The following is a 22,011-nucleotide window of genomic DNA, read 5'->3' as shown; positions in this document are numbered from 1 at the left end:
GTAATTAACACAAAATGATGACCTAATTAATCACTACAGCAGCAAGATGACAAAGCTTTTGGGCTTTCAAAGTCTTCAAGCAAAGTCAGACAAAAGGACCGCCAGGGAGCTTTCCAGGTCACTCCATATTTGACCATCCTCACGCACGTACAAAACAAATTGGTTTTATACTTTATCAAACTGAAATCCAATGTGGCAAGGTCCCTTACAACACATCAGCAACCTTCTGCTTAGGATATACTGCCAAGTCTCAAGCTCAGTACTTCAACTGAAACTCCTATTAGCAAAACACAGTTTGTAATAATTGCTAGCAGCAATGAAAGGCAGGTGAACTCCCATGTTCAGCCATGTGGTCAGTATACACCAGCTTTCCACAGATCACAGAACACAGTCTGACAAAGCACACCATGGCAGCTTTTGCCCCCAGAGCAACATCCTCCAACTAAAGCCTCATTAATATGAGATATCAAGAATCTGATGTCCATCACAATTGATTTTCATTGGATCATCATTATCTTAATCCAATTAGCTTTGACAGCTGGGGAACTGTCAGGCACGTGGGCACTGTGACAGCCAAACCTTCCCAGGTAGCTTCCCTATCACTTCCTGAATTATATTTACAGCTACAAGAGTTATGAATAAAGTAATAAAAACTAGCAATACCTGCCACTCCCAGACAGGGACTCTCTCCCAAATATCCTGGCTCCTGAGCCAGCAGAATTCAGACCACCTGAACCCAGGTTGTTTCTTATGGTCTCTGGCTGGACATACCTTGCTATAGGCATAGTTCTTGCAATACCAGCTGGTATTTACTGATGGCTGCAAAGCTCCGGTGCTGGTAAGGTGAGAATGTTCTCTGCCTTCAGTAGGAAGAGCTCCTTAACAAGCATTTTAACTTTGAATGTTAGGATGCATGTTTCTTTTAATGAACAAAGACTTCTAAATAAGGTTCCCTCCTCTCACAGCTCACTGGGAATGGAGCTCCAGATTCTGGTGCAGCCCTCAAACAGACTGCAGCTCTGCAGTCATGCTAACAACGTATTATCCTTGCTTTCAGCTCGAGGTAGGTACAGCCTTTCCCTAACGAACAGGTGTACTCCATGAGCAGGTACTTTGTCAATTTAGTCCTAAAGGAAGAATTAAGACAATAGGATATTTACACTTCTAGAGAAAGAAACAACAAATTTGAGGCCCCCCACTAGTAGAAGATAAGAAATACACATTACTGGATTTTAAAAAGCTTTCCTTCTAAATACACATCCCACAGCCCAGACTTGCAGAGGGAATAATAATTCTGGCTGCCGCTGTGAGCAACAGATTTCTTTTAAACAGAGAGAGCAAAGCAGCATTATTCTACATCAGCTTTTCAAGGGGTAGAGGTGTTATTTAAGCTCACAATGATTTTACATTGTTTGGGTTATGAAGAAAGCTGCTTAATGTTCTCTTTCCACTAAAGCAAATCTAGAAAGCTAGACTTAAGACCAGCGGAGATCAGCGTACCTTATATTTACCTAAAGAATAAGAACAGCATGGGTGAAGTTCTGACAGAGCACAAGTAGTTGTCTCAAACCACACTTCAGTCATGTTCCAGTAGGGCCAATTTGGGGGGGGGCAAGAGAAGGTAGTCACTAAACCTTTTCTTTTCTTGCTTCTTGGCTGCAAAACGGCTACCAACAAAGATGTCAGGCTGAAATCTGTCAGTTAGGACTTGAATTCAGGCCAGCTACAATACCAGAGAAATAATAAAGGCTGTTTTTATAAGCAGAATGAAACAATACAACCATTTAAAGAGAGAAACCTGCAGATCTTTTCAGATTTTGTACTGCAGGGGAAGAAAAAAAAAAAAAAAAGCATTAGATGCTTACAAAAACGCATCCTGGCTTCACCGCATACGCTTTAATGTATTATTGAGCTCACACAAAACGTGCCTGTGCTCAGCAAGGGAATTCGAGACCAAGGTATCTGCAAACAAATGAGGCGAGAAATAACTTCTGACCAATATTATGTCCACCCCTGAGATAAATCAGCAGCACTGCCAGAGCTAACATATGCTTCCCAGTGTTATTATGTTTCTTCAGAGAAGCACATTTGGTAAATAAAAGAAGACAGAAATTCTTGTGTGGTGTCACACTGCTTCACACCACACAGTGCAAATTAACTCACCTTAAATAGGACATCACAATTGCACTGATAAGTGCCTTTCAATTCTTCCCTCTCATGACCACTCTCACTAAAGCTCCAGACCCTGAATTCACTAGCACAAAAGCTGAAACTTGTGTGCCAAGTATATTTCCAAAGCTGAATATTCTTAATACTAAGCCATCAAGAAAAATCTGCTAGTAGCTTCACTGACTCCATCTCACAAGCTTGCACTCTGCACACATGAATCCAGCAAAGAGAATCTGCAGACAAACTTCCCCTATTCACAGGGCAGTTGCATTGCACGTTCCCTCTTAGAAGGGTAACCTACTGACTATACCTGAATGGTGATGAAAGCAGCCACCACACATAAGACTGAGAAAGCCAGGGAAGCAAGCAAGCTGTTGCATCTCAGGTAAAGGCAACACAAACAGCTCTGCTCAAATGTGCAACAGCTCTAGAAACCTTCAGGTACCACAAAGAGAAAAGTTAATCCTCCCAAAAATCCACCGCAGAACAAGGTGTGTTAAGCCAAAAGAGAAGACAGGCTTGACACTAGGAGTCATCTCTCAAACTGCTATGGGAGTTAATGGCAAAAAGGGGGAAGGTGACCTGGGATGTACCTGACTCACAGAACCATGCTGCCATGCTGTGGAATCGGTCCATACAATGTCACTCCATGAACAGATTCGCTCTCTGGATTTGGGCCAGCGGCAAAGACAACATTTAATTAAGCCACCGCATGAATGAGAAAGAATGAAGGAAAATTATAGCAGAATGAAATTGGCTAGAGCTCTGTAAGCAAAGCACACTGAGATGAATCAGCGAGTAAACAAAGAGCGGTGGCTGAAAGCTAACCCCACTGCCTTGACAAGAAATCAGATATTGTGAAACCAGTGAAACATTCCAGTTACACAACTGGAGAAAAACCCTTAAAGTGAATGAAAATACTGTCAGCATGGGTAGAGTGCTAAGCAAAGATGAAACAATGCACCCTGGGATAGCAACGCTTCTTTTTGTTCTCCCATTACTGCACTGCTGGTCACACTGGTCTTGCAATGAGGTCTTTGCCTTTGAGACAATTCCTGTTCTTTGTCAAGGTGCCAGTTAATGCCATAACCTGTCCACATCAAAATCTATTGCTCCCAGATTAAAATTCCCTTTCCAGAGACTGCAAGGTCAGGTGAAAAACAAGCAGCAGCTGAACTCTGAGCAACCAACACTCCTCCACAGCCACAGTGCCATCCCAGGAACCGCTCTGCTGTGCCAGCATCCCTGTGCAGCAAAAGAAGCGTGCAACAGCAAACATGGGACACAATAAGAATTGTCAGCTAACATAGCTCCTTCAATTAGGACTGATTACAGATCACTTGATAAAAATAAATAATCATCATCCTTAAAATCAATCCAGAATCCTTATTTTAGATCATTTCTTCAGGCCACCACTTGAAGAATGTGAAGAATTAATTCTTCAATTAAGTGCAAGTATCTTGAAATCTCTCTTATGGAATTTTTAGTAACAATTTGATCCTTAACCTCAGCAAAATTATATTAGGATTTAAAGTACCAATAAAACACGTTTATGAGTTCCTCTTTGGCTTTCATTGCCTGTTTTTCTCACTTTTCTCATTTGTTAACTGTCTTGTACCAGCCCTTGATCTGAGTTCAGCCCGACTGATTAGCAGCGACAGCATGTCAGAGGTCATTACCATTAAGCACACCTCAGTGAACAATTTAATGGAGCTGTTATTCCACCAGTGGCAGCTCTCACAGTCGCGTTGAAGAAAACCTTCAGATGAGGCCGAGCTAACCTGGAGGCCAGAGCACCCCCTGCTGTCAGCACCAAAGGGTCCAAGCCCATCAGTTCTGCCATCTGCCTTCTAGGTGCTCAGGCAGCAGCACAGTACCACCGGCAAACACTGCTGAAGGGAAGAGCTGAGCACCTTAACCAAGGCTGGTGCTGTATCTCAGAGAGAAAGAATGACAACAGAAAGGGGAGAAGGAAATGTATTTTAAAACAAACTCTCAGCAGACTGTAATCCATAGGCCTCCACTCTATGCAGAAGCACACTTCTGTCAGCAGGTCATCATTCATACAACCTCATAAATGCTACAGCCACCCACTGCAACATGGCCAGGTTAGCAGTGCTTAGCTCTCTCTCTCTCCTTATAAATTCCTTGCTGTTAAGCAGGACAATGCTGAAGGTATAATACAGACTGCCTGCAGCTGCTCGGTCTCTAACAGATCTCTGAGTGGAGCCACCTCCTCTATCAGGTTTTCAGCAAGTGCAGATCTATGGAGTGCAGGTAATTTAACATGAGATACAGCGTTACAGCAGGGATTCAGGTAACCTACAACAAATGAGCTCAGCCCAATTTGGCCTTCTTTCACCTGAGCATAATTGTAAATGCTCTTTCAGAGTTCTTCTGCAGCAAGCATAACCATTTCATATACATCCAAGCGATGTTTAAGTGCTCCTCCAAATCCCCAGCCTATCCTTTATGACCCTAAAAGCAGCCACAGGAAAAGAGCCCCTTCTGTGCAAAGGAAACATCACACCGGGCGGCTCGTGTGGAACAGAAGTAGCTGTAAGATGGGAAAGTGAATGAAAGCAGCCAAGCGAGGATTGCAGGGGATGCTACAACAGCACATAAAACATGCTTGGGAAAAAAAGAAATCTATTACCTGCTCCATACTACAAAAGTACTCTCTGGTTGTTAGTGTTTTGAGTGAGAAAAATAAAACTGCTTTAAAAATGATGACAGGACCAAATTTCAAACAATGGGGAATTCAGTCTATTAACCACTGAGTTAATCTATTTATTCACTTTGACAAAAATTATGGATCAGGAGGAAGTCTATTAAAAGTACACGAGGCTTCAGCTGCCACCTTCCTCACTGAGTAAGCAGTCAGAAGGTGCCCCTTTGAACTCCGCATTAATAACATTCTCATTAAATGCAAACCTGCACAATGTTATCTTAAAGAGGCTCATTAGCTTCAAAAAAATTGCTCATATCAAAAGTTGCTTACTTCCTCAGAGGTGAGAAGGTGAGTTTTCAGAGCCCTAATTGCCAGAGCTTCTCATTTCAGCCCTCTCTGTGCTGCAGCCATATCTTGCAGTCCATCATATCTCAATTATTTATGTAAAGTAGAAACAGATAGAAGTTTAAGCACTATTACGTACAGGACAGCAATACAGATCACTAATTTCAGTGTGGTATGCAAGATTCCAGCCAAAGGAGATTATCATTCTGTCCTCTGCACATTTCCATTTTCTTTAAGTTGCACAGAAATCATGAAGCACATCTAGAAAGACGTATGGAGATCACATAGGAATATCACCTGCCACCTCTCAATACTCAAAAAACTGAACATTCATGGTTGTTCTTTTCACTGGTGTAAGGACTAGAAAAATCAGGTAAATGGACCAAAGAATGACTTTGCACTGCACTAGTGCAGCAAACAATGGGTAATCATTGCTTATAAAAACTTTCCAGAGCAACAGAATGTGGTGAAGAAAAGAAATCCAACATGAGGAGGACTTCTCTAAAGTCAGTGTCTTTGTGGTAAAGGCATCAAGTAAGAAGCAGTATGATAATCTCACCCTAAGGGGAAACCAAAGGGGCATAACTAACTGGCCATTCAGCGAGAAGCTACATCGAGTTCAAACCTCCACATCCTTAACAATGCACAAGTAAACCAGTGCTAATATTGCCATGCATTAACATACTCTGTTTCTCCAATAAATCCAACAGTCTGACAGCCTCATACAGTTTATTCTTCTCAAGCATTCTCACTCCCTGTTTCTCTTGGCTGATTTGGCTTGCAGCATCATGGTGTGCAACACAGAGCCCTAAATGTGTGTGTGTGTGTGAGCAGGGCTCCAGTGTGTGCTCCTGGCCCAGCTGCAGCAGAAGCACACAGCCTGGGCACAAAGTCTGCCTGAGGACACTGCTGCAGCCAACAGAGCAGGACAAAATGCTTTTCCCAACAGGGTGCAGAAAGCTTCAGACCTTTGAAGGTTTCAGGCATTCCTGGGAGGAATTGTCTTCTCTTTTTCTGCCACATGATCTGCAGCTTTCAAACACCTGAATTCAGACTTCAGGCAAAAAAGAAATACTGCATCATCACAAGCCCCTGACTTCACACATATTTTCCTTCTCCCCCCTCCACAAACACAAGTAGAGCACCTTTGAATTTCTTAATCTTCCAGGAACTAGCTGCTCTGAACTACACTCAGTTAAAGAGCCCTTCATATTTTAATTATTTAACATGAGAAGTGAAAAAAACAAGCAGATTTTTTTTTTTTTTTTCTTAGGGGGTAGGAAGGTAGGAAAGGGGATAAGTTGAACAGGCTAACTTCTCTTAAGCCTAATTCCTCTCCAGGCCTCAAGTTATCTCTAATGAAGTCCTTGCTTAATCTCTCTGACAAAATGAGTCACTTAAGAAAACGTCAAAGGCAAGTGAACAACCTGATGAAATTTTAACATCCACAAGTAGCGAGGGTGTCTACAAGAGAAAGATGTTGGAGGCTCTGCTGGCTCCAGGCAGCACCGTGCACTGCGCATGTCTGAGGCAGGGTGGCCAGGGAGGGCTGTCACAAAGCCAGTTTTCAGGCTGCAACCCTTCTTGGTTACATGACGATCCTTAAAAAACCAGCTGTGAAGCTGACAGTAAATGAGCAATCAAAATCATAGCTGCACAAAGCAGAGGTGAGTGCAAACCTTCCATGCTCGCTGGGCTGTTTTTGTTGTTTTTATCATTTTTTAAATCTCTTCCCAGTTTAGACTTCTCTCCCTCTGTACACAGAGAATTCCCATGGCAGATACTGTGTCACATTAAATGACATTACTTTGCCAACAGCTATCTGTTCTGCAGCTTCATTCAGGGTGCATTATCTGCCCACAAGCGCTCATTTGTGTCTGCTTACAAAAAAATAAAGACAGGAAAAAAATAAATCATCTGGAAATATACGTGACGTTATTAAGCTTACAGACTTACTAGGGGAAATTTTAAGGTGGTATATAGACACTGACTGACTTGAAAGATGCCCACAGAGAGCCTGCACTACACAACCCCTCTTGGAGTGAGGAAAATGACAAGCATTAGCAACATAGCAGTACTAAGCTACCTGGTGTTACATAGAAAGGCACCATGCCTCGTTGAAAGAGCATCTAGGAAATGAGAAGGCCATGATGGGCAGATGCTTTTTGGTAAAAATACTGATTTCTTTTCTGGTTTGTTTAGAAGCCAGACACAAAAAGTTTCTTCTCTCATTCTCTCTCCATTTTCCAGTCAATCAGATCTATGAACCACTTGTCCCAGCACCCCATGCTCCAGCTTTGTCAGCACAAGTGGCTTCAAAAGACACAAAATTAATGCTGCTACAGAGGAACAGAGCACAAGAACACCCCAGATATTCCCTAGCCTTACAAGTAGAGCACAACTTCAGCCTTTGAAAGAGTAGGAGAGTTTTAAGCAAATAGTAAAATGTCTCTGAACGGTCAGTTTCAAACACAAAGAAAAATCCCGCAATTTTAAGAGAGGCTTTGAATCTGCTCATTACAGATGCCTTGTAGTTCCCTCTTCATGCCTTCATAGAATTGCAATAGAATCACGCAACAGAAATCCATTAGGACCACAGCTGTCCTCGCAGCACAGCATTGTTCCCCACTGCATAACTTCTCCCAAGGATGCTGTAAGGATTAATTCATTACAGCTTGTGGTACGCTCTGAAAGCATTCAGTCTACAGAAGAGAATCATTAGGAAAAAGGCAATCAAAGTCTGGTGACCCTCTTTTATCCCAGTGGGCCCTGCTCAGAGCAGCAGTTTTGCCCAACAAAGCAAACAAATTCAAAACCAGGTTCGATACAACAAATGTCATTATAAGAATGTAGTCACACAGGACAAAAATCTCTAAAATGGTTATTAACTTCTACTCCTTACCTAATGTTGACTAACGCATGGGTCACCTTGCTTGCAGGCTCTTTCCATTGGCCAGCATTGGTAGAAATCCTGAGAACTGAAAAGAAAAGAACAGTTAATAACGCTGGCACAGAACTGGCCATTTTGTAATCTGAAACACCTAAAATCTGCTTTGGTGAGACGGCAACCTACAAATCACATCAGAACTAAGGTCATCCTTGTGACCATCTGCAGAAGTTTCCTTTAAAGCCTATCTAAGAAAATTAAGGGACACAAGAGGTGTACAGAACAGCATGGCACCTGGGAGGTAGGAAGCAGAGGGGACAGACTCCATCTTCCTGACTTATTTCATCACCACACATTAAAGTTGCTCTCAACTCAGAAATAGGACAGCATCCCAAACCTGGGATAACTTTTATTCCACATATTGCTATTTTCCCCCAGCTCCTACTTATGCAAGGTTCCACCTGAGCTACACCCTTTAAATTAAACCTAACCTAAGAGCAATGAGTTCTTTACTCCCCTGTTTATCTTGAATCATAGAGAAATTGCACAGTAGTCTAGGGAAAAACTCTCCCTGTAGGAATGAATGTGTTGCTCTGTTGCACAGATGGTCTCTGACAGACTTGGGAGCAGATCTGAAAACATTCTGCAGCACGAAGAACTTCAAGGGAATCCTTTTTTTTTTTTTTTTTTTTTTTTTTTTTTTGCTGCCAGAGCACCCAAAATATTTACTTAGGTCAGAGTCTGTAGTGCTTCTATGGTGGCAGTTACCTGCACATCTTTTGTTAAGCAACGAAACAATAAAATGGTACCAAGTGAGGATCATTTTCCTGTTGGTCTGAATAAAAATGAATTTACTATGAATTTCTATATGGGTTACAAGTGAGGAATAGCTCTTTGTTCAAATATAGGATCATATAGAAACACAGGTGCACAAGCGAATCTGAAAGCACAGTAGTTGCACACTCATGCTTATTATTGCATAAGAAAAGCTTTCAGTCTTTGCTTATCTGGATAAAGTCCAGATTCATAAAAAGAAAAATAAATTATGTATATGTACATATAAATAAAAGCATATGCATATATATATACACACACACATATATATACACACACACACACACACCCCTAGGTTTTACCTCCACTCCCACGGTACAAAATTTCAAGCACTTACATATCAGGATGTCAGCTCTGAATAATATGATTTTGTCAAACAGAAGGTGCTGCACTTGAACACCTAAAGTAATGCTTGAACAATAACTCTGCATACATCCAGGATGTTAAGTCAAAGGAGTTTGTGCTATGTATTAAGATAGAAAATAGTCACACGATGTGTGAAATGCCCAAACAGGTCAGATGCTCCTGTGCAGCCCAATTGTATTTGAGTGCATTATTCTTCCAATTCACTTTCCTTCAGCTTCCACAGGGGACTGGTTTGAAACTGGCTGGTAAAATCACCTCATCTTACTAGCTGCAATTTTGTGAGCAGGAAAGAAGTTAACAAAAGATCTTTTGTGCTCAGAGAACAAAAATGGCCAACTGAACCCTTCTATAAGGGATGAAAACCGTAGGAAGTTAATACAAAAAGGCAGTTCATTTTGCTTGAAATTGCAGGGAGTACGTGGCCCTTTTATTGTGGTATGGACAACTGTCCAAGCCAGAAGAGTGCTGTGGCTAACTACCTCTGTCCCACTACCCTTTAAACTTCCCTTATATGCTTTATAATAACTCCCGTTGCTAGATGGGTGATCACAGAGAGAAGGGAGCAGAGCATGGAAGAAAGGTTCTTCTAGAACAAAGTAAGCAAAGAACACAGCTTTATCTTTTTCTTCACAGCTTCAAGCATGCAGGCGCTACATCAGCCTTGCTGCAGCCACCCCTGGCTACAGGCTCCTGTGTATACACACAGTCTGGTTTTGTTTCCACGCATTCCTTGCTCTCCTTTGTTCTTCTTTTCCCTGCTGGGTTTCACTTGGTGGCATTCCAGCATGTCTCTCTCCTTCAGAAGGATGGCAGCCTCACCCTGTTTAGCCAGCAGGCACATTCCTCAGTGCAGTGATTTACTTGTCATTACAAGCAGGTCCGTGAGGGCTGTATTCTTTTGTTTGCATTGGCAGTGACTGCAGTAGATGTGATTTGCCCAGCACAGCAAGCATCCTGTTATAAGTTCCTCAAATTCTTTTCCAAATACTTGCTTGCATGGAGTACTTGACTATACTGGCTGGTTCTGCAGCATGTACTGACCTTCTGACTTGAAGCTGCCGGATGTGACAGATGCATACTTATAAACTGACCAAACTACACAAAAATGCATGAAACACCTAATACCATATATAAATTTGTTGGTTCAATTGGTTCTTTTGAATCACAGTAAGTAGATGCTAGAAAGGTAATGGAGCTACTTCTATTGTTAGAGGGATAAATATACTTAGTCACAGAAAAAACAACACAACAAGTTTATCCTCTCAATTCTTATTTTACCCAACACACCAATACATAAATTATATCCATTCAAGGAAAGAGGCATCAGCAGCAGGTGGACAGAAAACAGCAGAAAAACAACCCCTTCAGTCACTCTCATTTTGACTCAGTAATATTCCTGACCATCCAGGAGGTGCTCACCCATAGAATAAAGGTTGTCAAAATTCTGATGCATCCGAATGATTTCATAATACAGCTCATCGTAGCTGCTGGGAGTGGGGAGGAAGGTGTCTCCGTAGGTGATGAACATGTTGAACAGGTTCACAACCTATACAAAGAAGTGAAAAGAGGTTGCAACAGGAATGCTTCCACAGAAGCTACACTGCTGCAGGAATATACAATAGAGTCTATCTTCAAAACCTTTAAAGAAAGGGCTGTTGGTTTCATTAGCCAGCATTACATCAGTTCACTGCTCTACTATCTTCCTTACAGTACAGAAGAAACAGGGAAGAAGCCTTAACACTATCAGATCTAGGGCCAGGAAAATAGGTCTCCAGTATCTTGTATACAAAGGGATGTGCAGTAAGAAAAAAACATTAGCAAATCTGGAAAATTAGACTCTTTCCTCACACGAGTTTGTTTATTTCAATGACAAGACTCCACTTTCTTATGTGCCTTTCTTAAGACCCCTTTCTAAATATCTGGCAAGACCAAACACAGTGATAATCCTCAGCTTGACTGCCTTGTTCTGATATCTCCTCACCAGGCCAGAAATTTCTAATACAAATTCATTCACTGAATGAATAACATTCATTAAAATTAAGTTGTTTAAAAGAAGGGGATTTGCTTTGTCTGTACTCACCATAAGAGCAAGGGTGAAGATGTTGTGTTTGGCCAGCAACACAGTCTCATTAGACATGAGGAACTTCAGCAAGTTGATCAAAGCTAGGAGGAAATATGTATTTTTTGAATCAAATTCAAATTGAAGCAATTTCATTCTCAGCAAGTCACTTAAATACAAATGCATTTTCATTATCCAGTACCAGCTCACCTAAAAGCAAGCAGCTCACTTTTCATAAATGTATCACTCTACACATGGAGTTGGTTAGGTATTTTCTTGCTAAAATTCTGGGCTGGGCAGGTAAGTGACAGCTATTTCAGGGTCCCACATTTATTTTCCTTCACTGACTTCCTAAGCAAATTTGCCCAGGCTCAAGGTAAGTCAATTGTTTGCTCAGTCCACTTTCTTTTTCTACCTGCCAGAACTTCAGGTGAGCCTTAGAGCTGGAGAATCCGACCGTCTCCCTTCTGCTTCACACATCACCAACGTGATGTACGCAGTCAGCCCCAAACTGTCACTCCCGTTGATACACGTGATTTTAAAATGACAAAGAAATAGCAAAAAGAACCCACAGCATCGCTTTTCTGTAGCTGCCGCAGCAGTACAAGGACAGATACAGTACTTTATTGTGTCAGCTATCTAGGGCTGTGCCGGGAAGTCTACAGATCTGGTTCACACTTGTCTTGAGAAGGAAAACAAAGGCTCCCGCTGTAACCACCCAATATCAGTTAGCGATAGCGGGGATTAACAAAAAGGTTGGCTAAAAGAGCTTTAATCACACAGACTTTACAATAAGCAACCGCGGTCTGTACACTGGAGTGAAATGGAAATTTCTTCATCCTGCTGTTTCCCGCTCCTCACAATTTTAAAGAGAAAAGCTACTCTCTTCTGCATCATATCTGCTCAGGACTGAACGATGACTCGTAATGTACTCACTGCACTCAACAGGTTTCAAGATCTAAAGCACCTGAATTAGGTGACCTGCAAAGTCAAGCCGGAACGCTACAAAGAGTTCTCCAAATGTTCTTGATTACCTACTAACTGGGGCAGCATCTACTGATTCCTTACAGTTAAAAGATCATTTTGTTAACCTTTACCTTTTCCAGTTTGTGGCAGCACTTTTACAAAACATTCTGCTGCTCACAGCTTGAAGCAGCCAGGAAAGAACAACAAAACAGGAGACAAAAGTTCAGCAGCCCCAGGAGGAGCTTGGGATGTATACCTGGAGTCTATTTCCAGCCATCAACCGACCAGAATTAATAGGACTCACAAAATTCATTACGGTTTGTGAGACTCAAGAAAGATACAAGTGATAGAAAGCACAATCTGCAAATCTGGGATGCTGAAAGAGAAAACTGACCTGTGTCAGTGAGACACAGCAAGGAGCAGGTTTGAGACACACCATTTGAGCAGGCAAAAGAAACTGACCACAGATTTATAATATTTAAACATGACATCAAATTTCTAGGCAGTATATATTTGAAGGTGGTAGTGATTATACTATCATTGTTTACCCAACTACTACAAACTACTGACTAGCCTGCAAGAAAACCAACCATAGTCTGGGAGAATCTTGCTGCAGATAAGAGTGTGGTGACCTCAACTCAGCCCAAAGGTAAAGGCTATGGAACAGGAGTAGGTGAAGTCCAGGGAACAAGAACACTGCTAACTTCTGAGCCCCAGCACAAAGCTCACAATGCAGTCATCACTCCATCACTGGGCTCACATGCCCAGGACCAAAGGCAGAGCCTGAACTCCGCAGCAACCCAGAGCTGCTCCTGTCAGGTACTGTGCTGCAAAGCAACCATTTGAAAACAAAGACGAAGCAGGTACAGACGGGCTCTCCGCTGGAGCGGAGATCCAGCTAAAAACAGGTTTCCAAGGTAACCAAAGCCTCCACAGCAAAAAAGTGCGGCCTCCTGCAGTCGGTGCTTTGGGCTGCAGACAGCTGCCCTGCCTCTCCAGCACTGAACCTTACAGGCCATTTCTCTCTTTAGTACCCACAGGCACGATTTTACCTCTTTCCCAGACACAGGACTCTATGCAACCACCTCTCCTGGCCCTGTGTGGCTATTCAACTACTTGCAGCTGGGGTGCCTGGAAGCAGAGTAGCACAGCCCTGGATTTTCCACAACAAGCAGCACAAAGCCTCGGATTTTTGCGCTGTGTCTCTTGTGCTTTTTCCAGAATAGTGCTGAATGGCCTCTGGCAGCAGGTGGCCAAACAGCAGGAAGGGAAACCACTGAACATAGTGAACATGAAAGCTGCCCGTGGTGTGGAGACACTACCTCTAAAAGAAAGCATAACCATCATTGTCTGGAGCACTATGCACTGAGTGGCAGCACAAGCATCTGCTGTAATAACTTTGTTCACGTTTACTTTTCCTGTTTCAGTTTGAAAGATGACAAGACTTCGCTGCTGCTTGAAATCAGTCCTTGCACCTGAATTGCACTGAATTGTAGCCCACTCACAGCTCAACCACACTGTTCCTTCCCTAAGGAGAGGGACACTGTATGTGGAGAAGAATCAATGCTGGGCTGAGCACTGGTCAGATCCTCTAGGTCTACAGCCACTGTGGGCACTGCACAGGTAAATACCCAATAGTTTGGGACCCTTACATACCTAGAAAAGTTGTAGAGCTCTTAACAACCCCAGTGCTAAAAGAACAACCAGCCTTCTGTGTCTGCACATTCTGCACCAGTCTCTCTCTGTTCAAGCTGCTCAAAGAAAGGAACAAGAACGCTGTGAACAGGAGTCCTTAAATCCACAGCTACCTCTGTAGTCTCTGTAATGTGCTTGTTAAGGCAGACCCTGCACTGAAAAATGAGGACAGCTGCACCCTGAAGTTTTCAGGATTAACAACCTCAGATCCTGCTACAGATGCCCAGTGCCCTTCAGAGACAATTAAACACACCAGATAAACCCCTAGAGCAAAGGTCCAACTGGCCAAACGTCCCTCCATCCCTCAGCTCCAGCAGGGCACTGGCACTGCCACTCCTGAGTGAGCTGAAGCCAAACCAGATGTGTCACTTCTCCCCCACCACAATAAGCTGCGTGTCCAACCTGCAGGCTGCCCTCTCACGCCAGCCAGGAAATTACCCATGTTTGTTCCCAGTGGAGCAGCAGTTCAGTTTCTCAGCTGTGTAGACAGACAGACCTGCAGCCCTTGCTTCAGCTCAGCCACATTACCCATATTTGTGTTCTAGGATTTAAACAGTGATGGATTTGAGTAAGAGATCTATTTCAAAATGAACTGGAAAACAGACTTGCTTTATTTTTTGGCAATGCTCTCAAGTAGGTTTATCTAAACAAACCTGCCTTTGGCATCCCATACCAGAATACAATACACTCATTCTCAAAATCCATAATTTTACATTGTAACAGTGTCACCAGATCTTCTTCAACAACAAAACTGTAACTGGACTAACTTAGCAGCAGCCAGTATTTGCATGCAAATTTGTGACCTTTCCTGAGGACACTGGCTATGCTTCCCAGATCAGAAGCCCAGAACAGAACCTTCAGCGCCTACATACACAGCCTCAAAAGGAAGTAGCTAAGCACACAGAGTGGACACTTAAATTGGGCATGAAGCCATACGATTGGCTGAACATCATAGTGGTGTAACTCATCCACATCGTGTTTTAAGCAACTTTTCCTCCTAAGGATTATTATAGCCAAAGGATGAAAAATGAGATCACCAGCTTTTACAGATACCCTCCGAGCTTTTTAAACTGAAACGACTGCGGTGCAAAAGGTTCTCAGCTCCTCTGCCATGCAGCTGTGTTTGAGTACTGACATTTTTCCTTATCAGCTCTTGCGGCCAGTCTGACTGCTGGGGAGTGAGTGCTCCTGCTCAGACATTTGCTGCCCTTCTCAAGCCAACCCTCTGTAAGGACGAGGCAGGCAAATGGCTTCACTTTGCAATTCTAGTTCTGGACAGATGCACATCACTCTCTCCTTCCCCTATTCCTCCTCCCACAACTGACTTACCTTTTTTCCCCTGTAAGCCTAGTTTCAAACAGAAACAAATTCAGCTTTGGCATAACTGGGATTCACACAGTTTTTGTTCTCTTCAGAGTCTCATTGTTCAGCATTTGGATCATGTGTAATGCAACAGGAGAACAGGGACAGGATAAGAACATAAAAGGGGAAAGAGTAGCACCATCCTCTGAGAAAGTCACTATGTAGCACAGATTCTGCCACAAGCAGCAGAAGGCTCTGATGTGCTATTGCACAACAGAGCAGAAGAGAATAGCCCTGAGAAACACATCAATGAGATCTTAGATGGGTTGAGCACAGTATGGAAGCCTCTGTCGCTGCATCTGCTGTGCTCCCAGGTCAAAAATCTTCTAATGGTGCATATAATGGCCCTCAACAAAGGAACAAAGGAAGAAAAAGAAGATGTGAGAGCTCCCCAGAAGATGCAGTGTAACATCAATTAGTAGGTATCCTGTAACTCCACTAATATCCTCTGATTTCCCACCTTCAAAATCTTAGTGCACAGTAGAAGAGCAGTGATTTTCCCATTCCCTCTGAAACTTACCATCATACCAGCAGTATACCCAGTGTCTTGCTTTTAGCATTTCCACTCACATTCCCGTTATAGTGATCCACATCCTCACAGCGCTGCAGGGGAGCTGATAATGACAACAGGCAAGAAGTTCCCTGCTACAGATCTATCTGTCCCTTTACATCTAAGCGGCTTGACCACGAGCCACCAGGGCAGAGCAAAGGCCCACCTGAGCACAGTGTTCTGGCCCAAACAGCAGCCAACACCAAACACCTGCAGAAGAGCAGGAAGCCAACCAACACGTTCTCAATATATTCTTCCAGATTCCAAAAGTCAGCACGACTCCCTTCACATCTTAGGGAAACTACGGCACACAGTGTGGAAAAAGACTCACACAACATGCCAGTACCATAACCATGGATGAGTCCAGTGTCCTATTCTAGACTGGAAATCATTAAGAGCTAAGCCTGGATAATCACATGTACTGATTTTTTCCACTGTGCTGTTACAAGGAACAAAAGAGACCCTGGAACAGAGCAATCACCTGTAATAAATGCTATATCTGATGAGAAATTCAGAAGCAAAAGGCTCAAATTTGAAATGCAGAGATGACCCGAGCACTAAGAGGGAGCAGATCTGGCCACGTTCAGCATGAGCAAACACTCAGCGAACAGTGATCAAAACAAACTCAGCAGGAGATGAATATCTACAGATAGGGTTTGACAGAAAAGAACTAGAGGTAGTTTCCAAATAGAGCAGTAGGAAGACGAAACGTGTCCAAGAAACAGCTACATCGTTATTACAAACTAATGCAGCAGAATTCCCCCCAGGCACAAACTACCCCAGCATCCCTGGACAAGTTAACCAATTACTCAGGGACAGCACTTGCAGCTCCCTGTCAATCAGGCAAAGCACTGGGAACAAGATCGTTGCCCTGATGCTGCAGTCCCCTCCCAGGAGAGCATGGGAAGAGATACGAGCTCTGTCAGCACTGCTACGTAACATGCTTCAGCTCCTCTCCTTTGCTCTGATAACGAGGAAGCAACCTCATTTCTGGGTTGAAACAATTTGCCTGGCTGGATGGCTCCTCTCCCTGCAGCCACCACAAGCACTGCCAAATTCATGCAGCCAACCACCAAAGCTCTATAGCAGCCAGCAGTGTGCTACTGGCATGTCCCCATCCCCGTATCACCTGCACCTCTACAGCTGTTCCTCTTCTTCCTCTAACTGTCAAGGTATAGCAAGAGAGCAGCCTTGATGAGTAACAGCAGCATGCCAGAGGGCTGGAGCACATGCTGGCATAACCCACGGCTCCCAGGATCAGGTGAGCAGGCCAATTCATTTCCAATCCTTTACTTTCTTTATACAGTTCTTATCCCTGGTACTCACCATTCCCACCTAACTGCAGCCAATGGTGTAAAAAATGCAAGCTTAATGGGAATGCTGATTGCTGATGCCAGATAAATGCTGTTTGATAGCATCCCAGCAAGCAGTAGCAGTGAAAATGAGTTTTCAAGCTTCACATTCACCTCCTGTTACTCAGGTGAGCAACATGCCTTCTTAAAAAGGTAGATTTTTTTTCTGTTTGTTTAAATAGGAAACAATCAAAAAGCAAGCATACACTCACAACTCTCATTCCTCTTTAGAGGAAAGGGAAGTCCTGAGCTTAACTCTATCCTGTCCAACAGTGTAGGTTCACCTTTAATTAAACATCATCTTGAGAGTTAAGATTGTACACATTCCCACAGGACCTAAAACCAGAGCCAATTTCAAAAGGATAGGCATGAGGAAAAAGAGCACAGGTAAGGGCATGGAAAGACAGCAAGATAAGGGGCCCAGGAGTACTGCTTCTTGAAAACCAAAAGTTAGAAGGGTAAATAGGCTCAGAATAGCATGTTCTGGGCACTGCAACCCATCAGTGCAGAACAAGAAACAGCTGCAAACAGTTCTGGCTGTTCTATCATCAATAGCATGAAAATCCCATGGGAAACTGTCCTCTCTCTCACTAGGTCACCATGACCTGCAGGCTCTCAGGGATTCACAAACAAATTCCTCAGTGTAAGCATTGTGTAAAGAATAAAAATAATTAAAAAGATGAGGAGTATTTTACAGCACAGGACAACACATCCTGATTAGATCTGCCAGGTATGACTAAAAGGTGCTTGGTGAAGAATTCCCATTCTGAGCACCAAATGTGAGAAAGGGCAACTGCTATCTAATCCACAGGGCATAACATTTACTGCTCTTAGTTTGTCTGAGCAACTCCGTTCTTCCATTGCTCCTGCGTTATTGTGTCATCTCTTCAGAAACCTTCCTACAATCAACAAGCACAAGTGCTTGTGAACCTGTCATACTGCATCGTTGGTAGTATGTATGTATACAGGACATTGTATACAAGCAATTACGTTTGTTAGTCACAGTTCTATTACTGATATACCGAGCTGTTTGGAAACACATGCTAAACCCAAAAACCTCTACTTAATCCATCCATCAGAATACTAAAGGACATCACTCAGTAACACTCCCAGTCACATAAATACTAGTAAGATTAGTAGCAAAGAGGGAAATATCATTCAACTTCTGTAACTGCACAAGCTCATTTGTACAAACCACACATTAGTCAGCACAGCTGCATAAAACTGCTGCCATGTGCACCACGCAGCAGCACCCAGTAGATGCTGGTTTTGCAGTCCCATAGCAAAGAATCTCAGCCCTTGGGATGTTAGCATAAGAGCTACAAAATCCTGTCCACGTCCTGCTTGGCAAAGACAGAAGTCACAAAATGATGTTTTGCCTATTTCTCCTATGTTGGTAAGAAAACATCCTCTCTTCTTTTAAGCATGCAAGTTAAGAAGCACTGGAAAAAATGCTGCCCAGGATACACACCTTAGCTAGACAGTAGCTTTCATTCCTCAAGTTTCCCACATCAAAGCAAGGTCCCAGGAAGATATCCAAATAAGAAAATAGGAAAATTTAAAGTTAAAAATGATGAATAGTTCACTCTTTAGATCATCAGATTAGGTGATTTCTCATCTGAAGTTTCCATCCAGAAACACCTCCCAGCCTCCCCAGTCCTCCTGAGGAAACAACAGAGACCTTTCATTACTCCTACTACATCAGCTTCCCACTCTGACCCAAGTTCTACCCATTCTCTCTGGCTTCCCATGCTCAGGGCCTCCCAGCCCTTCTCACAAGCAATCAACTCAAATTCCCCTGTCTCCCAGATCTACCACTCCTCTCATCCACCCGATCAACTCAGAACTCTCATTCCTGTTGCAGCTGCTCAGCAGTTCTCCTTTAACCCACCTGGACCCTGTTCTTCTTTATTTCTGGTGCTCCCACTGAACTACTGCTATTTTCAGCAGCTCCATCTCTGGGAACTACAGGGGAAGGAGCCCATTCTTCCCACTTTGAGCCTCACTCCATGGGGTTGTACTCTCCTTTAGAACTCAGAATCACTTTATCCTCCTGAATGGATTGAGGGATCCCAAATCTCCAGCAAAGCGTATGTGCCTGGAGCTCCATCACATGGAGGAGATGCAGCTTCAAAAGGTTGCACTGGCTTCCCACAGCCAAAAGGCATGGAGAAATGACTTGGTACAGCACGCACCAGGTAGCATATGTTAACATACTAAGGATGATAAAACTCTAACATTTGTTCTATAGTTCCCTTCAGAGTTTACAAGCAGTGGAGTTAAGTTAGAAAGCATTTTTGCTGGAAGGTATTTGAAAGGTCAAGTCTCACATCATGATTTTTCTTTCCAAAACAGTACAGTTCACGTAGAGCCATTTAACAAATAGGCCTTCTTGTTTAGTATTCACCCCTAAAAACTTGAAAATATCAGAATTACAGAATTATCAAGGTTGGAAAAGACCTAGAAGATCATCTAGTCCAACCATTACCAATACTTCCCAGCTAAATCATATTCATCAACACAACATCCAGATGTTTCTTGAACACTCCCATGGTCAGTGTTCATCATCTCCACCTTTTAAACAGAAGAACTGACACAAAGTTCCAAGCAGTCCACACAAAGAATAAAAGCATATCTTGTTCAGTAGCAGTGCAAAGCTTTACTTCAATAATGCCAAAAGTGGATAAATACCAACTTCTTGATGATGGCATTTGAAGCATCTTCATTTTAACAGCATCTGCCAAAAATAACCAAACTATAAGATGAGCAACTATAGCCCGTACATTACAATAATTTGGGAACTGAATTTCAGTGCTTTCTATTATGTCAGACTCATTTTTAATCCAACTTTGTATTCAATTGCCCTAATAACCAGCTATTTCAGCATTATTCACTATCATATACATTTTCACGTGATATATTCTTGCCATTTTAAGCCTATATTAGAACTGGTTTTCAGTTTCTTTAAACATAATTTTTTACTTAAAGCAAACCATAGCAACTGCAAAGAAGTTACCTGTACCCTCTAAGCTCAGAGCAAATTGTTCAAGCATTACTAATTTTGAGGTGGGAGAAGTAGAAGAAATGAAGTATTTCTATATAAAAAGCTTAAATGACTCATGAAAATTCTTTTGGCATAGCTTATACGTGCTTGACAACAAAAACATATATAGCACCTTCCATCACCCAAGCGCTGTACGTGCTGGCTAGAAAGGAGTTCAATAACTAAAACTCAACCTCAACTCTGTAACCAGCAAAATCAAACTCTTTCTCACATGACTTAAGCAGAGCTCAAGAGAAACACCGGACATAGTGTGGTATTTCTGAAATAGGGAAGTGGTTGTTAACAAGCAAAGTTTCCTTGTAAGCACTAATAAGTACCTTACATTTGACATACAATAAATTAGTTGTTCTTTAAGTATCAGCTACTTGGCATAACAGCCCTACAAATTGCACCTCATGTCCACATGGGAACAGGGAAACACAACCGTATCCACGTATGGTTTCTGGCTAGTCACCAGAAAGAGCATACAGCCACAGAAGACAAATCTGAAGCTCAGAAGGAAGAGCCATGTACCAACCACAGACAACTGAACTGAAAATAATCAACTGCTGAAGTGTTAAGTAGGAGCTAAGATCAGGAGTATTGCAGACTGCACAAGCAGTTGGGTACGTGCCTTGAGTGACACCAAGCATGTGGCTCCACTGCTTTTCTCTGCAATCTTTGCAGCTTAAATCAAAAAAGAAAAGGCAGAAACTTTCCCTAAGTTCTGACGGCCTTCCATGCTGAAGACAGGTGCTCTTCTTTCGTAGATGCTCCATCTAGCACATGACGCATTAGTGGCTTTCCTTAATCAAAGAATAGCTAACATTAGAACCAGGAGTTGAGCAGGAGGCTCTATACATTTCTACTGCTTCCACCTACAAACCCTCAGTTCCTCCACACTCCAGACTACCACCTCATCCCACAGTATTCCCTTTGTCTTTTTCTCCCACTCAGTTTTCTGCGTGAAACAACTCTCCTCACATGCCAGGTACAATTCTTTGCCTTCTTTTCAAGGCTTTCTTACACCCATTCCCTTCTCCTCCTCTGTTCCACTCAGCTATGCAGGGGACTTCCATTGCAATCACTCACACTGCACAACAAGGGCTATGCTCCACCTGTCACGTAACTTGCCATTCAAGAAGACAAGTGTGGGCTTGAAGGCCTGTAAAACATGTCTGATAAAGTACCTGAGATCTCAGACCTAACAGGGAGTGCATAGATGTTCCCTTTCAGCTGTTCATCCAGCAGTGACAATGAATCCATCAGTCCAAAGCAAAAGCCTCAAGGTGAATATGCTTATATGTTACAGCATAGAAATGAATGCATAAGTCTCCCTGCTCTGTTTTGGAATTGTCTGACAGATTGATCAAGACTAGAAAAATAACCATTCTTCCACATCAAAGGCAGCAATGTCCCAGGGAATCAATGAGCAGCCTTGATGGATCTCAGTAGGGATAAGAGTTAATAATGAAATATATCTCAAGACAGAGCAGGCAATTAGCATCTAGTCAGCCTCATACAGCACTCTAGAAACACACACCCGGAGCAGCCAGGATGTGCACTTTTACAGGGGCACACACCAGTCAACACAAGACCTTTTGAGCCCATATGAACCACCCAGCAGCTGCTGAAGAATCTCATTTTGCTTCAACACCTTATAGGAAAAGAACACGAAACACTTACTGTGACTTCTGTGTGAAAGGATCTCC

General features: G+C 42.8%; 1 protein-coding gene across 3 annotated transcripts in view; it reads right to left on the bottom strand.

The window, feature by feature from the left end:
- The window catches only part of ARMH3 (armadillo like helical domain containing 3), a 104,153-nt gene that overhangs the window by 45,881 nt on the left and 36,261 nt on the right, over nt 1-22,011 (bottom strand). For all 3 annotated transcript variants that reach the window (XR_004307748.1, XM_015866958.1, XM_015866959.2), the window contains exons 21-23: nt 11,353-11,435; nt 10,692-10,818; nt 8,088-8,163 (exon numbers count right to left, since the gene is read on the bottom strand). Coding sequence is in view for 2 of the 3 variants with exons in the window: in XM_015866958.1 (XP_015722444.1) it covers nt 8,088-8,163; nt 10,692-10,818; nt 11,353-11,435 (286 nt within the window). In the remaining variant the exon portion in view is untranslated. The remainder of the gene's footprint in view (nt 1-8,087; nt 8,164-10,691; nt 10,819-11,352; nt 11,436-22,011) is intronic.

The sequence above is a fragment of the Coturnix japonica genome, chromosome 6, assembly GCF_001577835.2.
Source record: "Coturnix japonica isolate 7356 chromosome 6, Coturnix japonica 2.1, whole genome shotgun sequence".
NCBI classification, from domain to species: domain Eukaryota; kingdom Metazoa; phylum Chordata; class Aves; order Galliformes; family Phasianidae; genus Coturnix; species Coturnix japonica.
This window is presented reverse-complemented; position numbering and strand designations above follow the sequence as displayed.